General features: G+C 36.7%; 1 protein-coding gene across 1 annotated transcript in view; it reads right to left on the bottom strand.

The window, feature by feature from the left end:
- SLC9D1 (solute carrier family 9 member D1) overlaps positions 1-22,170 on the bottom strand; it is a 141,140-nt gene that overhangs the window by 31,355 nt on the left and 87,615 nt on the right. The window contains exon 8 of the mRNA XM_077158749.1: positions 1,716-1,833. Coding sequence (XP_077014864.1) covers positions 1,716-1,833 — 118 coding nt within the window. The remainder of the gene's footprint in view (positions 1-1,715; positions 1,834-22,170) is intronic.

Raw genomic sequence — 22,170 nt, 5'->3', positions numbered from 1 at the left:
CCCCAGCAGCTGTGATTTGCTCAATGGCTCTCCCGTACCCTGGGCTGCCTTTTCACTCCATCTTTCAGCCCTGGGCCTGCACTGCCTTAAGGTTATTCAGTTTGCCCTTTCTGTGTGCCTTTTCTGCCTCCTGTAACTTCTATGTTAAGGGATCCACTCCACAAGACCAGATGGGGTCAGTGTTCAAAATCACCTAATTTTGGGCTTTCAGGGAAGATGGTGGAGTAGGGAGCTACAGGATTCAGTCCTTCCACCAAAACAACTACTAAACAGGCAAGAACCATCTGAAATAACTATTTAGAAGCTCCAGAGGCCTGAAGAACACTATACTGCATCCAAGGAAAAGTGGGAGGAGAAGGCTAATAAATTTAAAGAATTGTAAACTGCTCTCTGTGCATGGTGGCTACTGGTACCTATTCCTGATTCTCATGGCAGGCCACCATGGGGTCCAGGGGCTGGCTAGCTTCTCCTGAGACAAAGGGAAATAAAAAATCCTCTTTCCTCAAGAACAGGGAAGTGTACAGACTATGACTTTTTTGGGGGGTTGTTGGTGGTGGTGCATGGTCTGGGAATTGAACCTGGGTCTCCCGCATGAAAGGCGAGCATTCTACCACTGAATCACCTGTGCACCCCAGACTATGACTTTTGACTAATGAATTTGGATTGCTGAGTTCCATCTCTGAGGGCAGCCATTGTTTCAACAAAATGCATTGTTTCAATCCTTCCCAGACACCGAGGAGGGGGTGGAGATTTAAAGACACAGTGCTTCCTCAGGACAGGGACGGAGACACACACAGACACACACACACATACACACACACACACACACACACACACAGCTAAAGGGTTGCATTTGCTGGGCAGGACCAAAAAGCTCGCCTTCAGTGAGCTGTCGAAGCTTTTGGCACTTTTCTGAAACTTCCCCCCATTCCACAGGGTACTTGGTAACTGGTCTGAGTCCCCTTTGTGGGTCCCTGCCTCTGTTTTGGCTAGGAAAGACCAAATTGTGAAACTCCTCTCCAGGGTGACCCTCCTCCCAGAATTTGTCTGCCAAGCAAAAGCTGCATGAGACAACTAAAGAAGTGTAAAAAACCATAGAGACGAACAGTTTGAGACAAAGGCGGGTCAGCTTCAAATATCCAGGAGAGGGAAGTTTGTCCCCAGGGTAACAGAGGGGACAACCAAACTCCTGTGAAACAGGAACTCCAAAATAACCAACAAGCAAAAGCCCAGGACAAGACAGAAGCCCAGTAAGACAGGGATAACCCTGCATGGTGCATTCGCCCTGGGCAATCTTTCTGATAGGAGAGATGACACTCAAGAAAATCTCCGTCCTGTTGCTGGCAGATTACAAAACCAGAAAATAGACATTACAGGGAGTAAATTCCAGGGCTAAAATTTAAAATATCAAAATGTTCAGTGTGCAACAGAAGAGAACAAGACAAACAATGAAACAGGAAATGACGGTCCATCCAAAGGAAGAAGATAAACATCCAGAAAGCACCCATGAAGAAGAGTGTGTACATGCTGAATAAAGCATTTAAAGAAATGCATAAGAAGACAAAGTAAGTACAGAGGCAGAAATACAGCATATCAGGGAAGGCATTAAATAGTGTTCTTAGAAACAAATTATTTGAAACTAGAAAAACATATTGTGAAATTAAATAGCATAAAATATTTACCTAGTTAACAATTAAATAGTATAAAATATTTACCTAGAATACGTACTTGCTCCCACTTGAATAAGAGTTGGCATGGCAGCTATGAATAATCCAAGTTGTACATCTTGCATCACTAGCATACCAAGAAGCACAGTGCTGTAGTCTATATCACCTATTTGAGGAAAAATACATGTTTAAGGTAATTTAAAGTATTTTAAGTCAAAATACAGATATCTTGCATACTTCCAAAATAAACTAGTTTTGATATTTTCAATAAGAATTTATTTTAGAATTTCTGAAAGCAAACATTTAAACACTTTAAAGATGAAATTTTTTGTAAAAATCTTCTAGAATATTACATTTCCATTTCTTACTTATTACTTCATAGTTATAGAAAATGTCAATACAAAAAGATGACATGGAAAACAAAAACATAGGCTTTTGAATAATGATACAAATTTCATTCTATGTCCCCAAAACATGTAAAGAAGCTTTCAGTTCTAATTCTTGTTTCTTCTCTAAACTACCCAATAGAGACTTGACCCTGATCCCTTTCTGGTTACAACTCTCTGTATTCTAAGTCCTTTGGGCAATCTGGCTGACTGGTAATTTTCTCTCACAAACCCATCATCACTGTCACAATGAATATCCTCTATCCTATGAGATAAAAATACAGACCTGGTAGAGAAATGTTAATAAGATGGCTAGACTAAACAGCAATAGAACCACAACACTGATAAAGGGAGTAAGTTACTCCCCCAGAAGGAAGAAAGGGAAACATTATGTTTCATGAACTTAATACTTTACATAAGCCTTTACTTGTCTCCATTTTCAACAATTCTAGCTGTGGACTCTTTAAATATGCTTTTAAAAATTAAAATGCCACTTCCCCTCCAAAACAAGCTACCTTTTAAAACGGTATTGACCATAACAGATTTTTAAAGATCAATATGACAGAGTAAACTTATATAAAAGAAATTCTTTAAAACAAAGCACAACCACCTAACTAAACAAAAATAAAAACCCTCATTGCCAGCAAAAATCTCACTTTGATAAGCTTAGGTAATCTTTTCAGGAGATTTATTTATTGTATAAAATTAGATTTTTGAAAAATAAAGTATCTTAGCTTAGAATTTTAAAACATTCCAAATAAGTGATCACATTACATTGTTGTTACAGCTTTGTATCTGTGAAGTTTATGTAATTCAGCAGATAGTGATGAACAATTCCCTCACAACACATAGTAAATGCAGAACACTTCAAAAATCTATTATTTTTCTACACTACAACAACTTGGTGGGATAAGGATTACTGTAAATCTCTTGATTTTGCAAAATTTGCTAGGTCATAAGCTCAGTTACACTGTGATGACCCTCCCTTACTCCTTATACAAGATTAATGTATTTCAAACCTGTGAATATTACTGAGCCTTTTTATTTAAATATAATCTTACAACTCACTTTTTAGAAGTTGTCTTTGATAATATACTTCTAGCACTTCGTAAATATTTTAAAATTTTAGCTTTTTTCGGTTTTACCTGATCATAGTCAACTAGCTTAACTCCAACAGATATGCAATCATTCACCACTAGACCATCTGTTCGATGAGAGTAAGAATGTGCTTCACTGCTGTCTCCAGTATAGTATGTTTGTGCACACAGGTCCTCAACAAACATTTGTTCATGCAGGAATTCAACTGAAGCTAGAGTAGAAAGACAAATGCTTGTAGAAGTGGTAAGTATAAAATTTAAACACTGCAATCCAGATAAAGATGAAAATCATTTATATTAAATTTTAGAGACTTGCCACTTTTAATATTTTCCATTTTGTCTGCACTTGATATTAATTTTATATTCATCACTACTATAAGAATTTTATTTTTTTCCTCTTTTCCTTTCTTTTTGTTAAATATTTTAAATGTACAGAAAATAAAGAATATAACAAATACCATTTTAAAGACTCTTACACTTTTGGTCTATTTGCTTCAGATTTTTAAAAAGAAATAAAATATTACAGATATTACCAATGACCTCTATAAAGCACTTGCTTCTGAATTCTACTCTCTTCATGCTCTACCTCCCAAACATTATCTTATTTTTAATATTTATTATTCCTTTAAGTGTTTTTCTACTTTAATATAACAGTTCTGTATTCATACACAACATTGTATGAATTCATTATTTTGTAACTTTAAACTTTATATATCATGAACATTTCTGCAACTTGTTTTTCTTTTTGGTTCACTATTATGTCTGAAAATTATCTGTTTGATGGATAAAACTCTTAAGTTATTTAAAAAATTGTTCTAGAATATGCCACAATTTATACACTCACCTATTAAGGGACATTTAGGTTTTCTGTTTTACCATTATTACAAACAATGCTGTAGTGAATATTCTAGTATACTGATTGAGAAATCTTCCCTTTTCTTTGCTTGTTTCCATGTGAAAAGATTGCCCCTAAACACTCCTGCCCTTTGCCTTATTCCCTCATTCACTACTCCCAAAGAAATGAGAGTTGCTTTACTTGGAATACGTAGTAGCCCATTTTACTCTTGAAACTAGCCTATCTAGCCTAGCTCACAATTTAGCAGTTCTATCCTATGACCTAAGTTTTAAAGGACAGGCCACCATCCAGGAAGGGCTCTGAAGCTCAATGCTACATATAAGCTGGGAGGGTAAGCCTAATTTTGGGGTTAAGTTTTAGAAAGCCTATTGTTGCGATAAATAGAAGCCACTTCTAAACTACCTTTTATAATAATCAGTCTGATATTTTGACCTCCAGCTGCCTGACTTCTATAATGAAAAAGAAAAACAGAGTATTGGGCCTCTTTTTTTCTTTTTTTCTTTTTATTTATTTATTTATTTTTTTATTAACGGAAAGAAAAAAAAAAGAAATTAACACAACATTTAGAAATCATACCATTCTACATATGCACTCAGTAATTCTTAACATCATCACATAGATGCATGATCATTGTTTCTTAGTACATTTGCATCGGTTTAGAGGAACTAGCAACACAACAGAAAAAGATATAAAATGTTAATATAAAGAAAAGAAATAAAAGTAGTAATAATAGTAAAAAACAACAACAACAAACAAACCAACAAGCAAACAAAAACAAAAAAAACCCTATAGCTCAGATGCAGCTTCATTCAGTATTTTAACATGATTACTTTACAATTAGGTATTATTGTGCTGTCCATTTTTGAGTTTTTGTATCTAGTCCTGTTGCACAGTCTGTATCCCTTCAGCTTCAATTACCCATTGTCTTACCCTGTTTCTAACTCCTGCTGAACTCTGTTTCCAATGACATATTTCAAGTTTATTCTCGAATGTCCGTTCACATCAGTGGGACCATACAGTATTTGTCCTTTAGTTTTTGGCTGGATTCACTCAGCATAATATTCTCTAGGTCCATCCATGTTATTACATGGTTCATAAGTTTATCTTGTCTTAAAGCTGCATAATATTCCATCGTATGTATATACCACAGTTTGTTTAGCCACTCTTCTGTTGATGGAGATTTTGGCTGTTTCCATCTCTTTGCAATTGTAAATAACGCTGCTATAAACATTGGTGTGCAAATGTCCGTTTGTGTCTTTGCCCTTAAGTCCTTTGAGTAGATACCTAGCAATGGTATTGCTGGGTCGTATGGCAATTCTATATTCAGTTTTTTGAGGAACCGCCAAACTGCCTTCCACAGTGGTTGCACCATTTGACATTCCCACCAACAGTGGATAAGTGTGCCTCTTTCTCCACATCCTCTCCAGCACTTGTCATTTCTTGTTGATAATGGCCATTCTGGTGGGTGTGAGATGATATCTCATTGTGGTTTTGATTTGCATTTCTCTAATGGCCAGGGACATTGAGCATCTCTTCATGTGCCTCTTGGCCATTCGTATTTCTTCTTCTGGTAGGTGTCTGTTAAAGTCTTTTTCCCATTTTGTAATTGGGTTGGCTGTCTTTTTGTTGTTGAGTTGAACAATCTCTTTATAAATTCTGGATACTAGACCTTTATCTGATATGTCGTTTCCAAATATTGTCTCCCATTGTGTAGGCTGTCTTTCTACTTTCTTGATGAAGTTCTTTGATGCACAAAAGTGTTTAATTTTGAGGAGCTCCCATTTATTTATTTCCTTCTTCAGTGTTCTTGCTTTAGGTTTAAGGTCCATAAAACCGCCTCCAGTTGTAAGATCCATAAGATATCTCCCAACATTTTCCTCTAACTGTTTTATGGTCTTAGACCTAATGTTTAGATCTTTGATCCATTTTGAGTTAACTTTTGTATAGGGTGTGAGAGATGGGTCTTCTTTCATTCTTTTGCATATGGATATCCAGTTCTCTAGGCACCATTTATTGAAGAGACTGCTCTGTCCCAGGTGACTTGGCTTGACTGCCTTATCAAAGATCAAATGTCCATAGATGAGAGGGTCTATATCTGAGCACTCTATTCGATTCCATTGGTCGATATATCTATCTTTATGCCAATACCATGCTGTTTTGACCACTGTGGCTTCATAATATGCCTTAAAGTCAGGCAGCGCGAGACCTCCAGCTTCGTTTTTTTCCTCAAGATGTTTTTAGCAATTCGGGGCACCATGCCCTTCCAGATAAATTTGCTTATTGGTTTTTCTATTTCTGAAAAATAAGTTGTTGGGATTTTGATTGGTATTGCATTGAATCTGTAAATCAATTTAGGTAGGATTGACATCTTGACTATATTTAGTCTTCCAATCCATGAACACGGTATGCCCTTCCATCTATTTAGGTCTTCTGTGATTTCTTTTAACAGTTTTTTGTAGTTTTCTTTATATAGGTTTTTTGTCTCTTTGGTTAAATTTATTCCTAGGTATTTTATTCTTTTAGTTGCGATTGTAAATGGGATTCGTTTCTTGATTTCCGCCTCAGCTTGCTCATTACTAGTGTATAGAAAAGCTACAGATTTTTGAATGTTGATCTTGTAGCCTGCTACTTTGCTGTACTCATTTATTAGCTCTAGTAGTTTTGCTGTGGATTTTTCTGGGTTTTCTACATATAGTATCATATCGTCTGCAAATAATGATAGTTTTACTTCTTCCTTTCCTATTTTGATGCCTTGTATTTCTTGTTCTTGCCTAATTGCTCTGGCTAGAACTTCCAACACAATGTTGAATAATAGTGGTGATAGTGGACATCCTTGTCTTGTTCCTGATCTTAGGGGGAAAGTTTTCAATTTTTCCCCATTGAGGATGATATTAGCTGTGGGTTTTTCATATATTCCCTCTATCATTTTAAGGAAGTTCCCTTGTATTCCTATCTTTTGAAGTGTTTTCAGCAGGAAAGGATGTTGAATCTTGTCAAATGCCTTCTCTGCATCAATTGAGATGATCATGTGATTTTTCTGCTTTGATTTGTTGATATGGTGTATTACATTAATTGATTTTCTTATGTTGAACCATCCTTGCATACCTGGGATGAATCCTACTTGGTCATGATGTATAATTCTTTTAATGTGTTGTTGGATACGATTTGCTAGAATTTTATTGAGAATTTTTGCATCTGTATTCATTAGAGAGATTGGTCTGTAGTTTTCTTTTTTTGTAATATCTTTGCCTGGTTTTGGTATGAGGGTGATGTTGGCTTCATAGAATGAATTAGGTAGTTTTCCCTCCACTTCGATTATGTTGAACAGTTTGAGGAGGGTTGGTACTAATTCTTTCTGGAATGTTTGATAGAATTCACATGTGAAGCCGTCTGGTCCTGGACTTTTCTTTTTAGGGAGCTTTTGAATAACTAATTCAATCTCTTTACTTGTGATTGGTTTGTTGAGGTCGTCTATTTCTTCTTGAGTCAAAGTTGGTTGTTCATGTCTTTCCAGGAACCTGTCCATTTCTTCTAAATTGTTGTATTTATTAGCGTAAAGTTGTTCATAGTATCCTGTTATTACCTCCTTTATTTCTGTGAGGTCAGTAGTTATGTCTCCTCTTTCATTTCTAATCTTATTTATTTGCATCCTCTCTCTTCTTCTTTTTGTCAATCTTGCTAAGGGCCCATCAATCTTGTTGATTTTCTCATAGAACCAACTTCTGGTCTTATTGATTTTCTCTATTGTTTTCATGTTTTCAATTTCATTTATTTCTGCTCTAATCTTTGTTATTTCTTTCCTTTTGCTTGCTTTGGGATTAGTTTGCTGTTCTTTCTCCAGTTCTTCCAAGTGGACAGTTAATTCCTGCATTTTTGCCTTTTCTTCTTTTCTGATAAAGGCATTTAGGGCAATAAATTTCCCTCTTAGCACTGCCTTTGCTGCGTCCCATAAGTTTTGATATGTTGTGTCTTCATTTTCATTTGCCTCGAGGTATTTACTAATTTCTCTTGCAATTTCTTCTTTGACTCACTTGTTGTTTAAGAGTGTGTTGTTGAGCCTCCACGTATTTGTGAATTTTCTGGCACTCCGCCTATTATTGATTTCCAACTTCATTCCTTTATGATCCGAGAAAGTGTTGTGTATGATTTCAATATTTTTAAATTTGTTAAGACTTGCTTTGTGACCCAGCATATGGTCTATCTTTGAGAATGATCCATGAGCACTTGAAAAAAAGGTGTATCCTGCTGTTGTGGGATGTAATGTCCTATAAATGTCTGTTAAGTCAAGCTCATTTATAGTAATATTCAGGTTCTCTATTTCTTTATTGATCCTCTGTGTAGATGTTCTGTCCATTGATGAGAGTGGTGAATTGAAGTCTCCAACTATTATGGTATGTGTGTCTATTTCCCTTTTCAGTGTTTGCAGTGTATTCCTCACGTATTTTGGGGCATTCTGGTTCAGTGCGTAAATATTTATGATTGTTATGTCTTCTTGCTTAATTGTTCCTTTTAATAGTATATAGTGTCCTTCTTTGTCTCTTTTAACTGTTTTACATTTGAAGTCTAACTTGTTGGATATTAGTATAGCCACTCCTGCTCTTTTCTGGTTGTTATTTGCATGAAATATCTTTTCCCAACCTTTCACTTTCAACCTATATTTATCTTTGGGTCTAAGATGTGTTTCCTGTAGACAGCATATAGAAGGATCCTGTTTTTTAATCCATTCTGCCAGTCTATGTCTTTTAATTGGGGAATTCAGTCCATTGACATTTAGAGTTATTACTGTTTGGATAATATTTTCCTCTACCATTTTCCCTTTTGTATTATATATATCATATCTGACTTTCCTTCTTTCTACACTTTTCTCCATGTCTCTCTCTTCTGTCTTTTCGGTTCTGACTCTAGTGCTTCCTTTAGTATTTCTTGCAGAGCTGGTCTCTTGGTCACAAATTCTCTTAGTGACTTTTTGTCTGAGAATGTTTTAATTTCTCCCTCATTTTTGAAGGACAATTTTGCTGGATATAGGAGTCTTGGCTGGCAGTTTTTCTCTTTTAGTAATTTAAATATATCATCCCACTGTCTTCTAGCTTCCATGGTTTCTGCTGAGAAATCTACACATAGTCTTATTGGGTTTCCCTTGTATGTGATGGATTGTTTTTCTCTTGCTGCTTTCAAGATCCTCTCTTTCTCTTTGACCTCTGACATTCTAACTAGTAAGTGTCTTGGGGAACGCCTATTTGTGTCTAATCTCTTTGGGGTGCGCTGCACTTCTTGGATCTGTAATTTTAGGTCTTTCATAAGAGTTGGGAAATTTTCAGTGATAATTTCTTCCATTAGTTTTTCTCCTCCTTTTCCCTTCTCTTCTCCTTCTGGGATACCCACTACACGTATATTTGTACGGTTCACATTGTCCTTGAGTTCCCTGATACCTTGTTCAAATTTTTCCATTCTTTTCCGGATAGTTTCTGTTTCTTTTTGGAATTCAGATGTTTCATCCTCCAAATCACTAATTCTATCTTCTGTTTCTTTAAATCTGTCGTTGTAGGTATCCATTGTTTTTTCCATCTTTTCTACTTTATCTTTCACTTCCATAAGTTCTGTGATTTGTTTTTTCAGTTTTTCTATTTCTTCTTTATGTTCAGCCCATGTCTTCTTCATGTCCTCCCTCAATTTATCGATTTCGTTTTTGAAGAGGTTTTCCATTTCTGTTCGTATATTCAGCATTAGTTGTTTCAGCTCCTGTATCTCATTTGAACTATTGGTTTCTTCGTTTGACTGGGCCATATGTTCAATTTTCTGAGCGTGATCCGTTATTTTCTGCTGGCTTCTGGGCATTTAGTCAGATTTCCCTGGGTGTTCGTCCCCACAGGTTGAAAGATTTTTCTGTGCAATCTCTGGGTTCTGTTTTTCTTATCCTGCCCAGTAGGTGGCGCTCGTGGCACACGTTTGTCTACGGGTTCCACCAGTTAAAGTTGCTGTGGGTCCTTTAACTCTGGAAAATTCTCGCCGTAGGGGAGGTTCGGCAGCCGAAGCGTCTTGGAAGAATGCCAGCCGGCCTGGGGTTCCGAATGCGGGGAGGGTCGCCGGCCGCCGCAGCACGGGAGAGCGTCCGGCCGAATTAGCTAGTCGGCCCGGGGCACCAAGCGTGGCGGGAGGGCGCCAGCTGTCGCAGCCTGGGAGAGTGCACTATTCCCAGCCGACGGGGGAGTCACGTGTTTGGAAGGGATCCCCCGGTCACTGTTCTCCGCAGTCTGGGGATTTCCGACCCAACTACCTCAGTTGTTCCGGGGGGCCTCGTGTGGTGGGGGCACCAGCCGCCGCGGCCTAAGGGGACCGCCTGTCCAATTCTACCAGCTGGCCTGGGAAGGTGGAAGGGAGGGACTCTGGTCGCTTGCCGTCCCACCCAGGAAAGCCCATGCCCCTTGGTGATCTCACCGGAGCTGGTTCTCCCAGATAGTCAGCCGTTCCAGGATGGGGTACGCCGTCCCTTTGATCTCCCTCGTGGCTCCGGGAGCTGCTCTGTATTATCTCCACTCCCCCAGTAGCTGTTCTGGAGGAGGAAAGGTGAGGGCGGCAAGGCTGTAGAGGCTGGTGGTGGAGGAGCCGGTGAAGGCGGGGGAAGAGGGCACCGTGGTGGTTGGAGAGCGGCCGGAGCAGGAGGGGGAGGAGGGGGGAGAAGGAGGGCGGGCGGGTCGGCTGCTGCGGGGCGTGGGCGCCGTGCGGCGGGCCGGCGGAGAAGGAGAGGGGAGAAGGAGGGCGGGCGGGTCGGCTGCTGCGGGGCGTGGGCGCCGCGCGGCGGGCCGGCGGAGAAAGAGAGGGGAGAAGGAGGGCGGGCGGGTCGGCTGCTGCGGGGCGTGGGTGCCGCGCGGTGGGCCGGCGGAGAAAGAGAGGGGAGAAGGAGGGCGGGCGGGTCGGCTCGTATTGGGCCTCTTTAAGGGTTTGAGCTCCAACATGCTTTACTGCTGGAGACTTTAAGGAATAGAAAAGGAGCAAAATTTGGGCAAAAACAAAAACAACAACAAAATCCCACAATTGTACAGTGATTGAGGCTTCTGGTGTAGCCAGGGTAGGTAGCTTTAAACCCTGGCAGGACAGTACAAAATTTGGGCCATGTAAGAATTTTTAAAAACTTTTTATTATGGAAATTGTAAACATGCAAAAGCAGAAAGAATAATACAGTGAGTTTCTGTGAATGGATAATCCAATTCAGTTATTAACTCATAGTCAATCTTGTTTCATATATTAACCCCTATCCCACACCCTTGAGCAAATACCAGGCAGCATATTACCCAAAAATATCTCATTTATTTCCCCCCCATACTCTATTGTAGAAACCAGGTCATTTATCTGAGGGAGTCTCTAACATTTTATATGTTACTGATTGCATCCCCCAGTCACTGAAAATATTCTTTCCACTGTACTTCCTGAAAAATTGGTTTGGTCAGATTTGGATTTGATTTTTTTTGCAAAAGTATTTTACAGATGGTATTATGTACATCAAAATGTCCACTTGTCTCTCTTTTTTTAATATTAGTGGCTACTGATAATTGCCTAGATTCATATTTTATCAGTTTACAAAATGGTGATATTCTAATTCTAATTTTTCATTTATTGATTGGAATAAATCTATCAAAATTCTTTTTCATTATATTTCCATTTTCAAACTAATTATTAGTTCCAAAGTATTCTAAAAAGATGAAAATGATTTTAAATATTATTCAGTTTATGGATGTAAATATATTTGATGCATTTCAATCAGAAGCAAATAATACTTTCGCCAACATGCAAACTGTCTCATCTTTTTGACCAGTAGGAATTCTGTCAAAGTGGCTTTTGAGTTCTTCTGATATGACTCTCTAATGGTCTTCCTTGCCTTCTGGTATTGCAAGATGCTACAGGCTCATCTGGTATATTTCCTGCTCTAGACCTAAAATCAGCAATTTTTTCAAAAAGCCCTGGTTTCTTTTAGTGAAAAATGGTATTTAAAGAGAACAATTGGGGCATCTGGAGTGCTCATTGCTACTAGTTGGTCAATATTTTGAACTTCATATAAATAAAATCATACAGAATACTCTTTTTTATATCTGCTTTCTTAATGTTATAGAATGTCCCCTACCCTCATAATTTTATTTTGAAATTTTTCAAGTATAAAGAAAAATTGAACGAAATTTAATGTGACTATCCATATACCTTCCTCCCAGATTCTATGACTGTTAATATTTTGGCATATTTGCTTTATAAAAAATCCACCCATCCATTAATCATTTTTATTTTTTGATACAATTCATAGTAAGTTGCAATCAGCAATCCTCACTTGTAAGCTCTTCAACATGTTTATATATAGTTTTTTGGTACGTTTCAGGTTTTTTTTTTTAATTATAAAGTTGCTGTAAACATTAATACATTTTTTTGGTGATCATCTGTACTTGTTTCTTTTGGGGATATACCTACTTTATGACCCAGGATTATTAAGATAGAAATATGTTTAATTTTATTTGAAATTGCCAAGCAGTTTTGTTCAAAAGTGGTTGAAACATTTTACATTCCCACCAGCACTGTTATGAGTGTGTCACTTTTTCCACACCTTTACCAACACTTGGGGTTGTCAGTCTTTAGCCTTTCTATTGAGTGTGAAATGGTATCTTATGATTTTAATTTGCATTTCCCTTTGCCTCAGTATGATGATCAACTTCATTTACTTACTGGTCATTTGGATATCATGTTTTGTGAAGTGTCTGTTCAAATTTTGACTCTTTTTAAAAATGGGATTTAAAAAAAATTTCTGATTTGAGCAATTTTTAAAAATACATATTCTCAAGATTGGCCCTTTGATATATACATGTATGGTGGATATTTTCACCTAGTCTATACTTGCCCTCTCACATCTTAATGGAATCTTTCAATAAACAGAAGTTTTAACTTATAATGAAGTCCAATATTTCAATTTTTTCTTAATGGTTAGTACTGCTCGTTTCCTAAGAAATCCTTGCCTATTCCCTGTGTTATAAAGATATTCACTTGTTTTCTTCAAGAAGCTTTACAGTTTTCTCCCAGAAGCTTTAGTTTGTCAGGAGTATAATCTATCTCAATTTTCATTTTCTTTTGGTAAGAGATAGGAGTCAAGGTTCAGCTTTTCCACACAGACATCCAGTTGTTCTTCAGTTGTTCCTGCACCATTTATTGAAAAGATACTTCTTTTGTATTGAATTGTATTGGTGCTTTTGACAAAAATTAAATGACTACATGTGGATTTATTTCTGGATTCTTTATTCCATTGATCTATTTTTTAAACTTATAAAATACCACATTATCTTAATTATGTAGCTCTACATTAAGTCTTAAAATGTGTTGTTAAATTTAAATTACTCTAATTTTCTCTTCAAGAATGTCTTGGTTATTCTAATGGGATTGGCATTTCAATATAAATGCTAAAATTAACTTGTCAACTTCTACAAAAAAGCTTCAACTTGAATTGAATATCTAGATCTGGAGAAAATGGACATTTTAACAATACCTAGTCTTCCAATTCCTGAATGTGCTACACTTCTCCTCTTACATAGGTCTTCTTTAATTTCTCTCAGCAATATTTTATAGTTTTCAGTGTACAGGTCCTGTACATCCTTTATTAAACTGCTTCCCTGGTATTTTTAGATATATACAACCAATACAATCATCTAGACAACTGATTATTTTTTTTACAATACATTTTTTATATTGCTCTCTAGTCTTCTGATCTAGCTAAATTCACTTCTTATCTCAATTTATATCCTTTGTCTTTTCTTCATATACAATCATGTTATCTGCATAGACAGTTTACTTCTTTTCTAATCTTAATGCCTATTATTTCTATTTCTGGCTTCTGGCAAGGTCTACAAAAACAATAGAAGAGGTGAGAGTGGCCATCCTTGTCATGTCCTCAACCTTTAGGGAAAAGCATTCAATATGATGTTAATATGTATGATTTTTTTTTAAAGAAAAAAATCTCTCTATCATTCTACTTTCTTACCGAAGTTTAAACCTCTCTTCCACTGTTATTCATGTCTCTGAGACTAAGAAAATCTTAAGTAAATTCTTGAATCACTCCCACAAATTCTTAACAGTCTGAGAAGAAGATAAAGAAAGAGGAAGATTTATTAAAAAAAATGTTTTACTGGTCTGTAGCCTCATTTTTTTTTTAGACCTGCCAAGTGAGCTAGTTTCAAGCTGCTGGACAAGAATAAATATGGTTGACCACACAGTATGAATTTAACTTGCCATACAAATGTATAGAATACTTCATGGTTTAAAATTTTCAGTGTGGTCATCAAAATAAATTTGCCCTAAAAATAAATAAATGTATCCTACAATCTTGAAATTAAATTCTACTTCCCACTGTTGATGTCCTACTACTACTACTATAGAAGTTCTTAGACCTGCTATTAGAAATTCAACTTTAAAAAAAGTTTCTGATTAGGAAAATTCCATGAAGATATTAAAGTTATCCACTATTCTCAAAAGTATATGCAGTGTGTTCGATTCCCAGTGCCTGCCCATGAAAAAACAAACAAACAAAAAAAACATATGCAGTGTGAATAGAACAAAATCTTCTCCGACCAAACAGCTACATCTGTTCCAGTCATTCTCAGAACATCAGTTATGTCAGCGGCTCAAAAAAATACAATCGCCAGTTTGCAGTGGGACAACTTTTTGTCCTGGGTCAAATTACACAAAAGGAAAGGAAAAAAAAAAAAAAAATATATATATATATATATATATATAGTACAAGGAGTATTTCCTTCTCAAATTTAGGATTACAGATCTTTCATTCTAATTTTGTATTTGTATATCTTTAATCTTATGCTAAAAAGTTGGTTTGTACTATACATATTTAGTATTTGTTTTAGCCTATTTGATTTATAATAACTGCAGAATATGAATACCACCATTACTAATAAATACATAATTATAAAAGACAGTAAGATATTTGGCAGCTAATTTTGTCTTTAGGTATATTCTACATGAATGTTACATTTCTGTTTTAAAGCTACTTGAAATAATTCTCTGTGTGGTATGCTACAGCCACAGTTAGGCTTATTTGTTTTATTTTGCTTTTAAGCCTTAGGGATTGTTTTCATGATATATGAACAAAAGGAAGAATTCAAAAAAGAAACAGCTTTTTTAAAAGGACCAAGCAAATTCCAGAGCTAATATGAACAACAATTGAATTTAAAATTCAGCAGAGGGCCAAATAATCAACAAACTTAAACACAGAGCAACAGAAATTACTTAGTAAGAGGAGGAGGAAAAAAAAAGAATGAAAAAAAGTGGAGCAGACCCTAAGGGACATGTGAGACACCATGAAACGTACCAACATATACATTGTGGAAGTCCCACAGGAGAAGAGGAGAAGCAGGGGGCAGAAAGAACATTTGAAGACATAATGGTCAAAACATTTCAGTTTTTTTTTACAGATATGAATATACACATTAAAGAAATTCAACAAACTCCAAACAGAATAAATGCAAAGCAAATCAAGCCAAAACATATTACAGGTACATTTTCAAAACCCATAGACAAAAAAGAATCTTCAAAGCAGCAAGAGAAGTAACTTGCCACATGAAGGATTTCTGATCAGATCATAGAGACCAGAAAATACTGGGATGACATATTTCAGTACTGACAAAAACAGTACTGAAAGAAAAAAATTGTCAACCAAAATATCTGACAAAATTGTCCTTCAGAAATGATGAGGGAGAGCTTAAGACATTCCTAGAAACAAGAAAAACTAAGATAGTTTTTTACCATTAGACCTGCCATACATTTGTTAAATATATGCTAAAGGGAGTCCTTCAGTATAAAAGGAAAGGACACCAGAGGTAACTTGAAGCAACATAAACAAATAAAGATTATCAATGATAAAGGTAAACTACATGGGTAAATACAAATGCCAATAGGATTGTATTCTTGGTTTGTAACTTTAACTTGTATTTCTTACCTGATCTAAAATACAAATGAATAAAAAGTCATAAATCTGCATTACTGGGCACATGAAATACGAAGATTCAATTTGTGACAAAACAACACAAAGGTAGGGGAAAGGGGATATTGGAGCAGAGATTGTATATGTAATTGAATTTAAGATGGCATCAATTCAAACTAGACTATCAAAGATTTAGATGTTGAATGTAAACTCCATGGTAACCACAAATAAGATGTCTAAAAAACATACAAAAAAGGAAATGAGAAGAAAATCAAAGAGTCTCATTGCAAACAATCAAATGAACCCAAAAGAAAAAAGTAATGGCTAAATGAGGGATGAAAAAAAGTTTAAGACTTGTAAAAACAAACGGCAAAGTGGCTATAATAAGTCCAGCTTTAACAGTGGGCTTATCAGTTCAACAACTCTGACTGTAAATGAATTAAACTCTCCAATCAAAAGGCAGAATGGGTAAAAAGGCATGATCCAATTCTATTCTCTTTACCAGAGATTCACCTCAGATCTGAAGACACAAGTAAGTTGAAAGTGAAAGGAGGGAAAAAATATTCCATGCAGATAGTAACCAAAAGAGAGGCGGATAATTATACTAATATCAGATGAACTAGACTTTAAGTCAAAAGCTGTAACAAGAGACAAAGGCCCTATATATTAATAAAAGAAGATAGAGTAATTATATATGTATAGTAACAGAGTGCAAAAAACCATGAAGCAAACACTCAGAATTGAAGGAAGAAATAGGCAGTTCTATAATAAGAGCTTGAGACATAATACACCACTTATAATGATGGACAGAATATCTAGACAAAAAAAACCAATAAGGAAACAGAATTTGACTACACAACCTAACAACAGCAGAATACACATTCTTTACAAATGTATGTGGCTCAATCTCCAGGACAGACCATATGTTAGGTCATGAAACAAGTTTCCATAAATTTTAAAAGACTGTAATCATAAGAACTTCTCTGGCTGCAATGGAATGAAACAGAAATAAAAAACTGAAGGAAAATTCACAAATATTTGAAAATTAAACACCACTTAAATGACCAATGAATCAAATAAGTCATCTTCAGAGAAAAATGAAAAATTGTTAGAAATGAATGACAGGAAAACATAATATACCAAACTTATGGAATATAGCAAAGGCATCTTTAAACGGAAACTTAAAGCTGCAAATGCCTATATTAATGAAGAAGAAAAATTACAAATCAATAACCTAACTCCAAATCTTGAGAAACTACAAAGAGAACTACAAACTAAAACTAAAGTTAGCAAAAGAAAGGAAATAATACAGATTACAGTGGAGATAAATGAAATTGAGACTAGAAAAAATGATTTTGAAAATCAATGAAACCAAAAGGTGGTTCTATGAAAAAAGCAATAAAATGGAGAAATCTTTAAACAGGCTGAGAAAGAAAAAGAGAGAGAAAAAACAAATAACTAAAATTGGAACTGAAGGGGGATTACTACTGATCTGAGAGAAACAAAAAGGATTATTAGGGAGTACTATGAACAATTATATGGCAACAAACGGGATAAGATAAAAAGGATAAATACTTAGAAACACAAATTACCTAAACTAATACAAAAAGAGAAAGAAGATCTCAACAGACCCAAATTACCTAAACTAATACAAGAGAAAGATGATCTTAACAGATTCAACAGATTGAATCAGTAATCAAAAGCCTCCCCCCAACAAAGAGAAGGTCAGGACCACATGGCTTCACCACTGAATTCTACCATTCAAGTTAAAATTAACACCAACCCCTCTCAAATTCTTTCAAAAAACTGAAGAGTAAAGAACACTTCTTAACTCATCCTATAAGGCCAGCATTACCCTGATAACAAAGCCAGATAAAGATATCACAAGAAGAGAATATTACAAACCAACTTTTCTTATGAATACAGAATCAAAAATCCCCAACAAAATATAAGAAAACTGAATCTAAAAGCATAAAAGAATTATATACCATGAACAACTGGGATAATCCCAGAAATGGGAGGTTGGCTTAGTATCTAATCAGCAGTGAACATTATATCAATAGAACGAAGGGGAAAAAATGAATGACCATTTGAATTTATGAAGAAAAGGCATTTGAAGGGCAAGGCAAGATGGCACATGGGGAGGTATGGAATTTAGTTTGTCCTCTAGAGCAGCTAGCAAATAGCCAGGAACTATCTGGAATAATGAACAGACACACATCATACACCAGTCTGGAACAGGTGGAAAGGCTGAGATCACAAGGCAGAACTAAATGGAAATATTCTCATACAGATTGTGATGGTGAATGTATATTATGTGATGACACTGAGAGTCACTGATTATTCACTTAGGATGGATTGCATGGTGTGTGAATAAAACTGTTAGAAAAAATTAACAGAAAGATACAAGTCCTAGAGAAAATGTAGAGCAAGAGAGATATCTATTCACTGTTGGTAAGGAAGTAGATTGGTGCAGGTCCTCTGGAGGTTCCACAGAAGGCTAAATATAGGGCTGCTATATGATTCTACAGCCCTGTTATTTGGTATACACTTGGAAGAACTGAAAGCAGTGATACAAAAAGACATCTGCACACTGGTGTTTATGGCGGTTTTCATGATTTGCAATGGATGGATGAATGGAAGGGCATTCTGTGGTGTATACATACAAAGGAATTAGTGAGGGGTTGCAAGAGGGAAAGAATTTGTGAAGCATGCACTGAGGTGAATGAAACTTGAGAACATTATGTTGTGTGAAATAAGCCAGAAATGAAAGGACAAACATTATGAGGCCTCACTAATATAACTATACTGAACAAACACTGAGAATTGAATTAGAGAGGGTAGATTATCAGGGTTAGGACATGGGCAGAGATTGGATAATCAAAAATTTAGGAGTACAGAATGTTCAACAAGATTTATTGTAAAGGTTCCTAGATTGTAAGCTTTGACAACAATCACATTTACTCCTGAATCTTAACTGTTATCTCTAAATTCTGAGATGCTGAGCTCTTTGTGTATAACTTGGTAGTTCCCTGGAACTTTGGATATGTGTGTGACACCTGAAACACAGAGTTAGAGTTCTGCTGCTCTGAAAGTCAGCATTACTCCATACTGCAATTGTTAAAGAAGCTGAAAAAGACATCAGACTTCAACTAGAGATATGAATGAAACAGACGTGGTTAGGACTAAAGTAAATAAAAATACAATGTAAAGGATGATACTGACTGTATTAACTTCATCTTCTGTGTGATACCAAGGGAAGAGATGTTTACTTGGCATAAAAATTTATATTTTCTGTAGAACACTAATTTAACCTGTCTAATCAGCTGACTTAAACAACATATTTACATGGAACCTAGAATAGGGAAGGAGATCTTCTTATTCTGTACAGGTTAATGGAATACCCCAATACATCTGAGTATATATTGGGCAGAAAATTTTTTAAAAAGTATTTGCAAAATCCCCTTGAGGGACTGGGGAAAAATGTGGAAATATTTAACTTCCCCACTTCAGAAATTCCTGATATTCTTGTAAGCATAAGGGATTCCCAATATAATAAGTCAAAGCCCTCAATCATGGGACTTGCCCTTATAAAACTTACTCCTGCAAAGGAGAAGTTAAGCCTATTTGTAATTATGCCTAAAAGTCACCCCCAAAGAATCTCTTTTGTTGCTTGGATGTGGTCACTTTCTCTCAGCCAAATCTGCAAATAAACTCACTACCCTCTGCCCTATGACTCTGGGAAGTAAGTCTCCCTGGCAACATGGGACATGACTCCCAGAGATGAGCTGAACCGTGGCACTGTGGGATTGAGAATACCTTCTTGATCAAAAACAGCAAAAGAAATGGAACAAAATAAAATTTCAGTCTCAAAGAGATTTCAAATAGAGTCAAGAGGTCATTCTGGAGGGTATTCTTATGCGTTATATTGATAACCCTTTTTAGTTTCTAGTGTATTAGAATAGTTAGAAGGAAATACCTGAAACTGTTGAAGTGCAATCCAGTAGACTTGATTCTTGATGCTCATTATACAGCTACATAACTGTTACTATGTCACCTTGTGATTGTGAAAAACTTGTGTTCTAGTTTGCTAGCTGCCAGAATGCAATATACCAGAAATGGAATGGCTGTTAAAAGGGGGAATTTAATCAGATGCTAGTTTACAGTTCCAAGGCCAAGAAAATATCCCAATTAAAACAAGTCTATAGAAATGTTCAATCTAAGGCATTCAGGGAAAGATACATTGGTTCAAGAAAGTTGATGAAGTTCAGAGTTTCTTTCTCAAGCGGAAGGCACGTGGAGAACACAGAGTTTCTCTCTCATCTGGAAAGGCATGTGATGAACACAGTCAGGGTTCCTCTCTCATCTGGAAGGGCACATGACAAACACGGCATCATCTGCTAGCTTCTTCTCTTGGCTTCCTGTTTCATGAAGCTCCCCGGGAGGCATTTTCCTTCTTCATCTCCAAAGGTCGCTGGCTGGTGGACTCCACTTCTCGTGGCTATGTCGTTCTGCTCTGCTCTCTCTGTATCTCTCTCATTCTCCAAAATGTTTCCTCTTTTATAGGGCTCCAGAAACTTATAAAGACCCACCAAAATGGGTGGAGACAGGTCATCACCTAATACAACTTAACAACCACTCTTGATTAAATCACATCTCCAGGGAGATGATCTGATTACAGTTTCAAACATATAATATTGTATAGGGATTATTCTACATTTATGAAATGAGATTTTGATTAAAACATGGCTTTTCTAGGGTTCATACATGCTTTCAAACCAGCACAACTTGTGACTCATACTCCCTTTATCCAGTGTATGGGCAGATGAGTAATAAAATAAAGACGAAAATAGACAAACAAATAATAGGGGGGCATAATGGGTATGGGATATTTTAGGTATTTTAAAATTTTTATTTCTTTTTTTTGGAGTAATGAAAATGTTGCAAAATTGATTGTGGTAATGAATGCAGAAGTATATGATGATACTGTGAGACACTGATTTCATACTTTGGATGGATTATATGGTGTGTGAATATATCTTAGTAAAACTGCATTTAAAAAAATGGCATTTGCTATTTTTTCCAGAATCTACATTTTTTTGTAGCACATAATCTAACTCAACCTCTCTGAATAGATCATTTGAACAATCCAAATACAGGGGAACCAAGAATAAGAATGAGGACCTTTAATCTTGTATAGCTTAATGTAATGTCTCAATATATCCCAGAGTGCATCAAGCAGATAATCAAAAAGTGGCCAGCACCCTGCCCCCACAGGCTGGCTTCCAGAGGGAAAAGGAAAGAGACTTTGCTAGCAGCAGGGGCTGAGCGCAACTAAGCTCCAATAGTGAAATTAATTAATTGACAAATTCTGACTACTAAAAACAGGCCCCCAGCTCAGCTGAACCTCCAGTAAAAGCTGAGGTTGCTGGGTTTTGCCCTGGCGCAGAGGGGCCAGGGCTAATGGAAAAGGAAAACAAACAAACAAAAAAACAGTGGTTTTTTTGGATTGGGCAGCACAAAATATGTGAAAGGGTCTGGGCCCTGAAGGAAAGAAGGGGGCACATAGGACCTGGAGATACACAAAGCAACATACCAACTTAACCTCTTGATTGGCAAACCTGAAGAACAGGGTCCTGTTCTGAAAAGGATTTTTCTTTTATTTTCATTTTTGTGGCTGTATTTCTATGGCTTGACTGCTCTTTGGATACAATTGCAGGGCTTCTCAGGCTCCAAGTACCCCAGGCATGGGCAGAATTAAGCTTGTTTGACAGTTTGCCTGGAGGCTGTGCCTTCCCCAGGAGAGGGCTGGGGCCCAGCTCAGGTGGAATCCCTCCCTCAAGGAATTCGGACCCCAGGGTCTGCAAAACTGAAGAAATTAAAGCCAGTTTACAACCTCTCCTCTGTCTCAACCACACCCCCAGCAGGGAGAGTCTACTGAAGTTAAAGGTACCACATCACCTTATGCTGGTGGGACCTGCAGACAACAAGTGCCACATACTGCGCAGGATAGGAAAAACACAGAGTCTCAAGGCTTCATAGGAAAGTCTTTCAACCTGCTGGGTCTCATCCTCAAGGAAAACTGATGCAAGTGATGCTTTCCTCCTGAGAGGAGGCCGTTGAGTCTGAGAAAATCTGGCCGGGTCTATAATACACAAGTAGGACCTTTTAAGGGGGAAAAAAAGGCATCATACAGGCAGGGCAA

The sequence above is a fragment of the Tamandua tetradactyla genome, chromosome 4, assembly GCF_023851605.1.
Source record: "Tamandua tetradactyla isolate mTamTet1 chromosome 4, mTamTet1.pri, whole genome shotgun sequence".
Lineage (NCBI taxonomy): Eukaryota > Metazoa > Chordata > Mammalia > Pilosa > Myrmecophagidae > Tamandua > Tamandua tetradactyla.
Note: the sequence above shows the minus strand (reverse complement) of the source record. Positions and strands in the feature narration are given on the sequence as shown.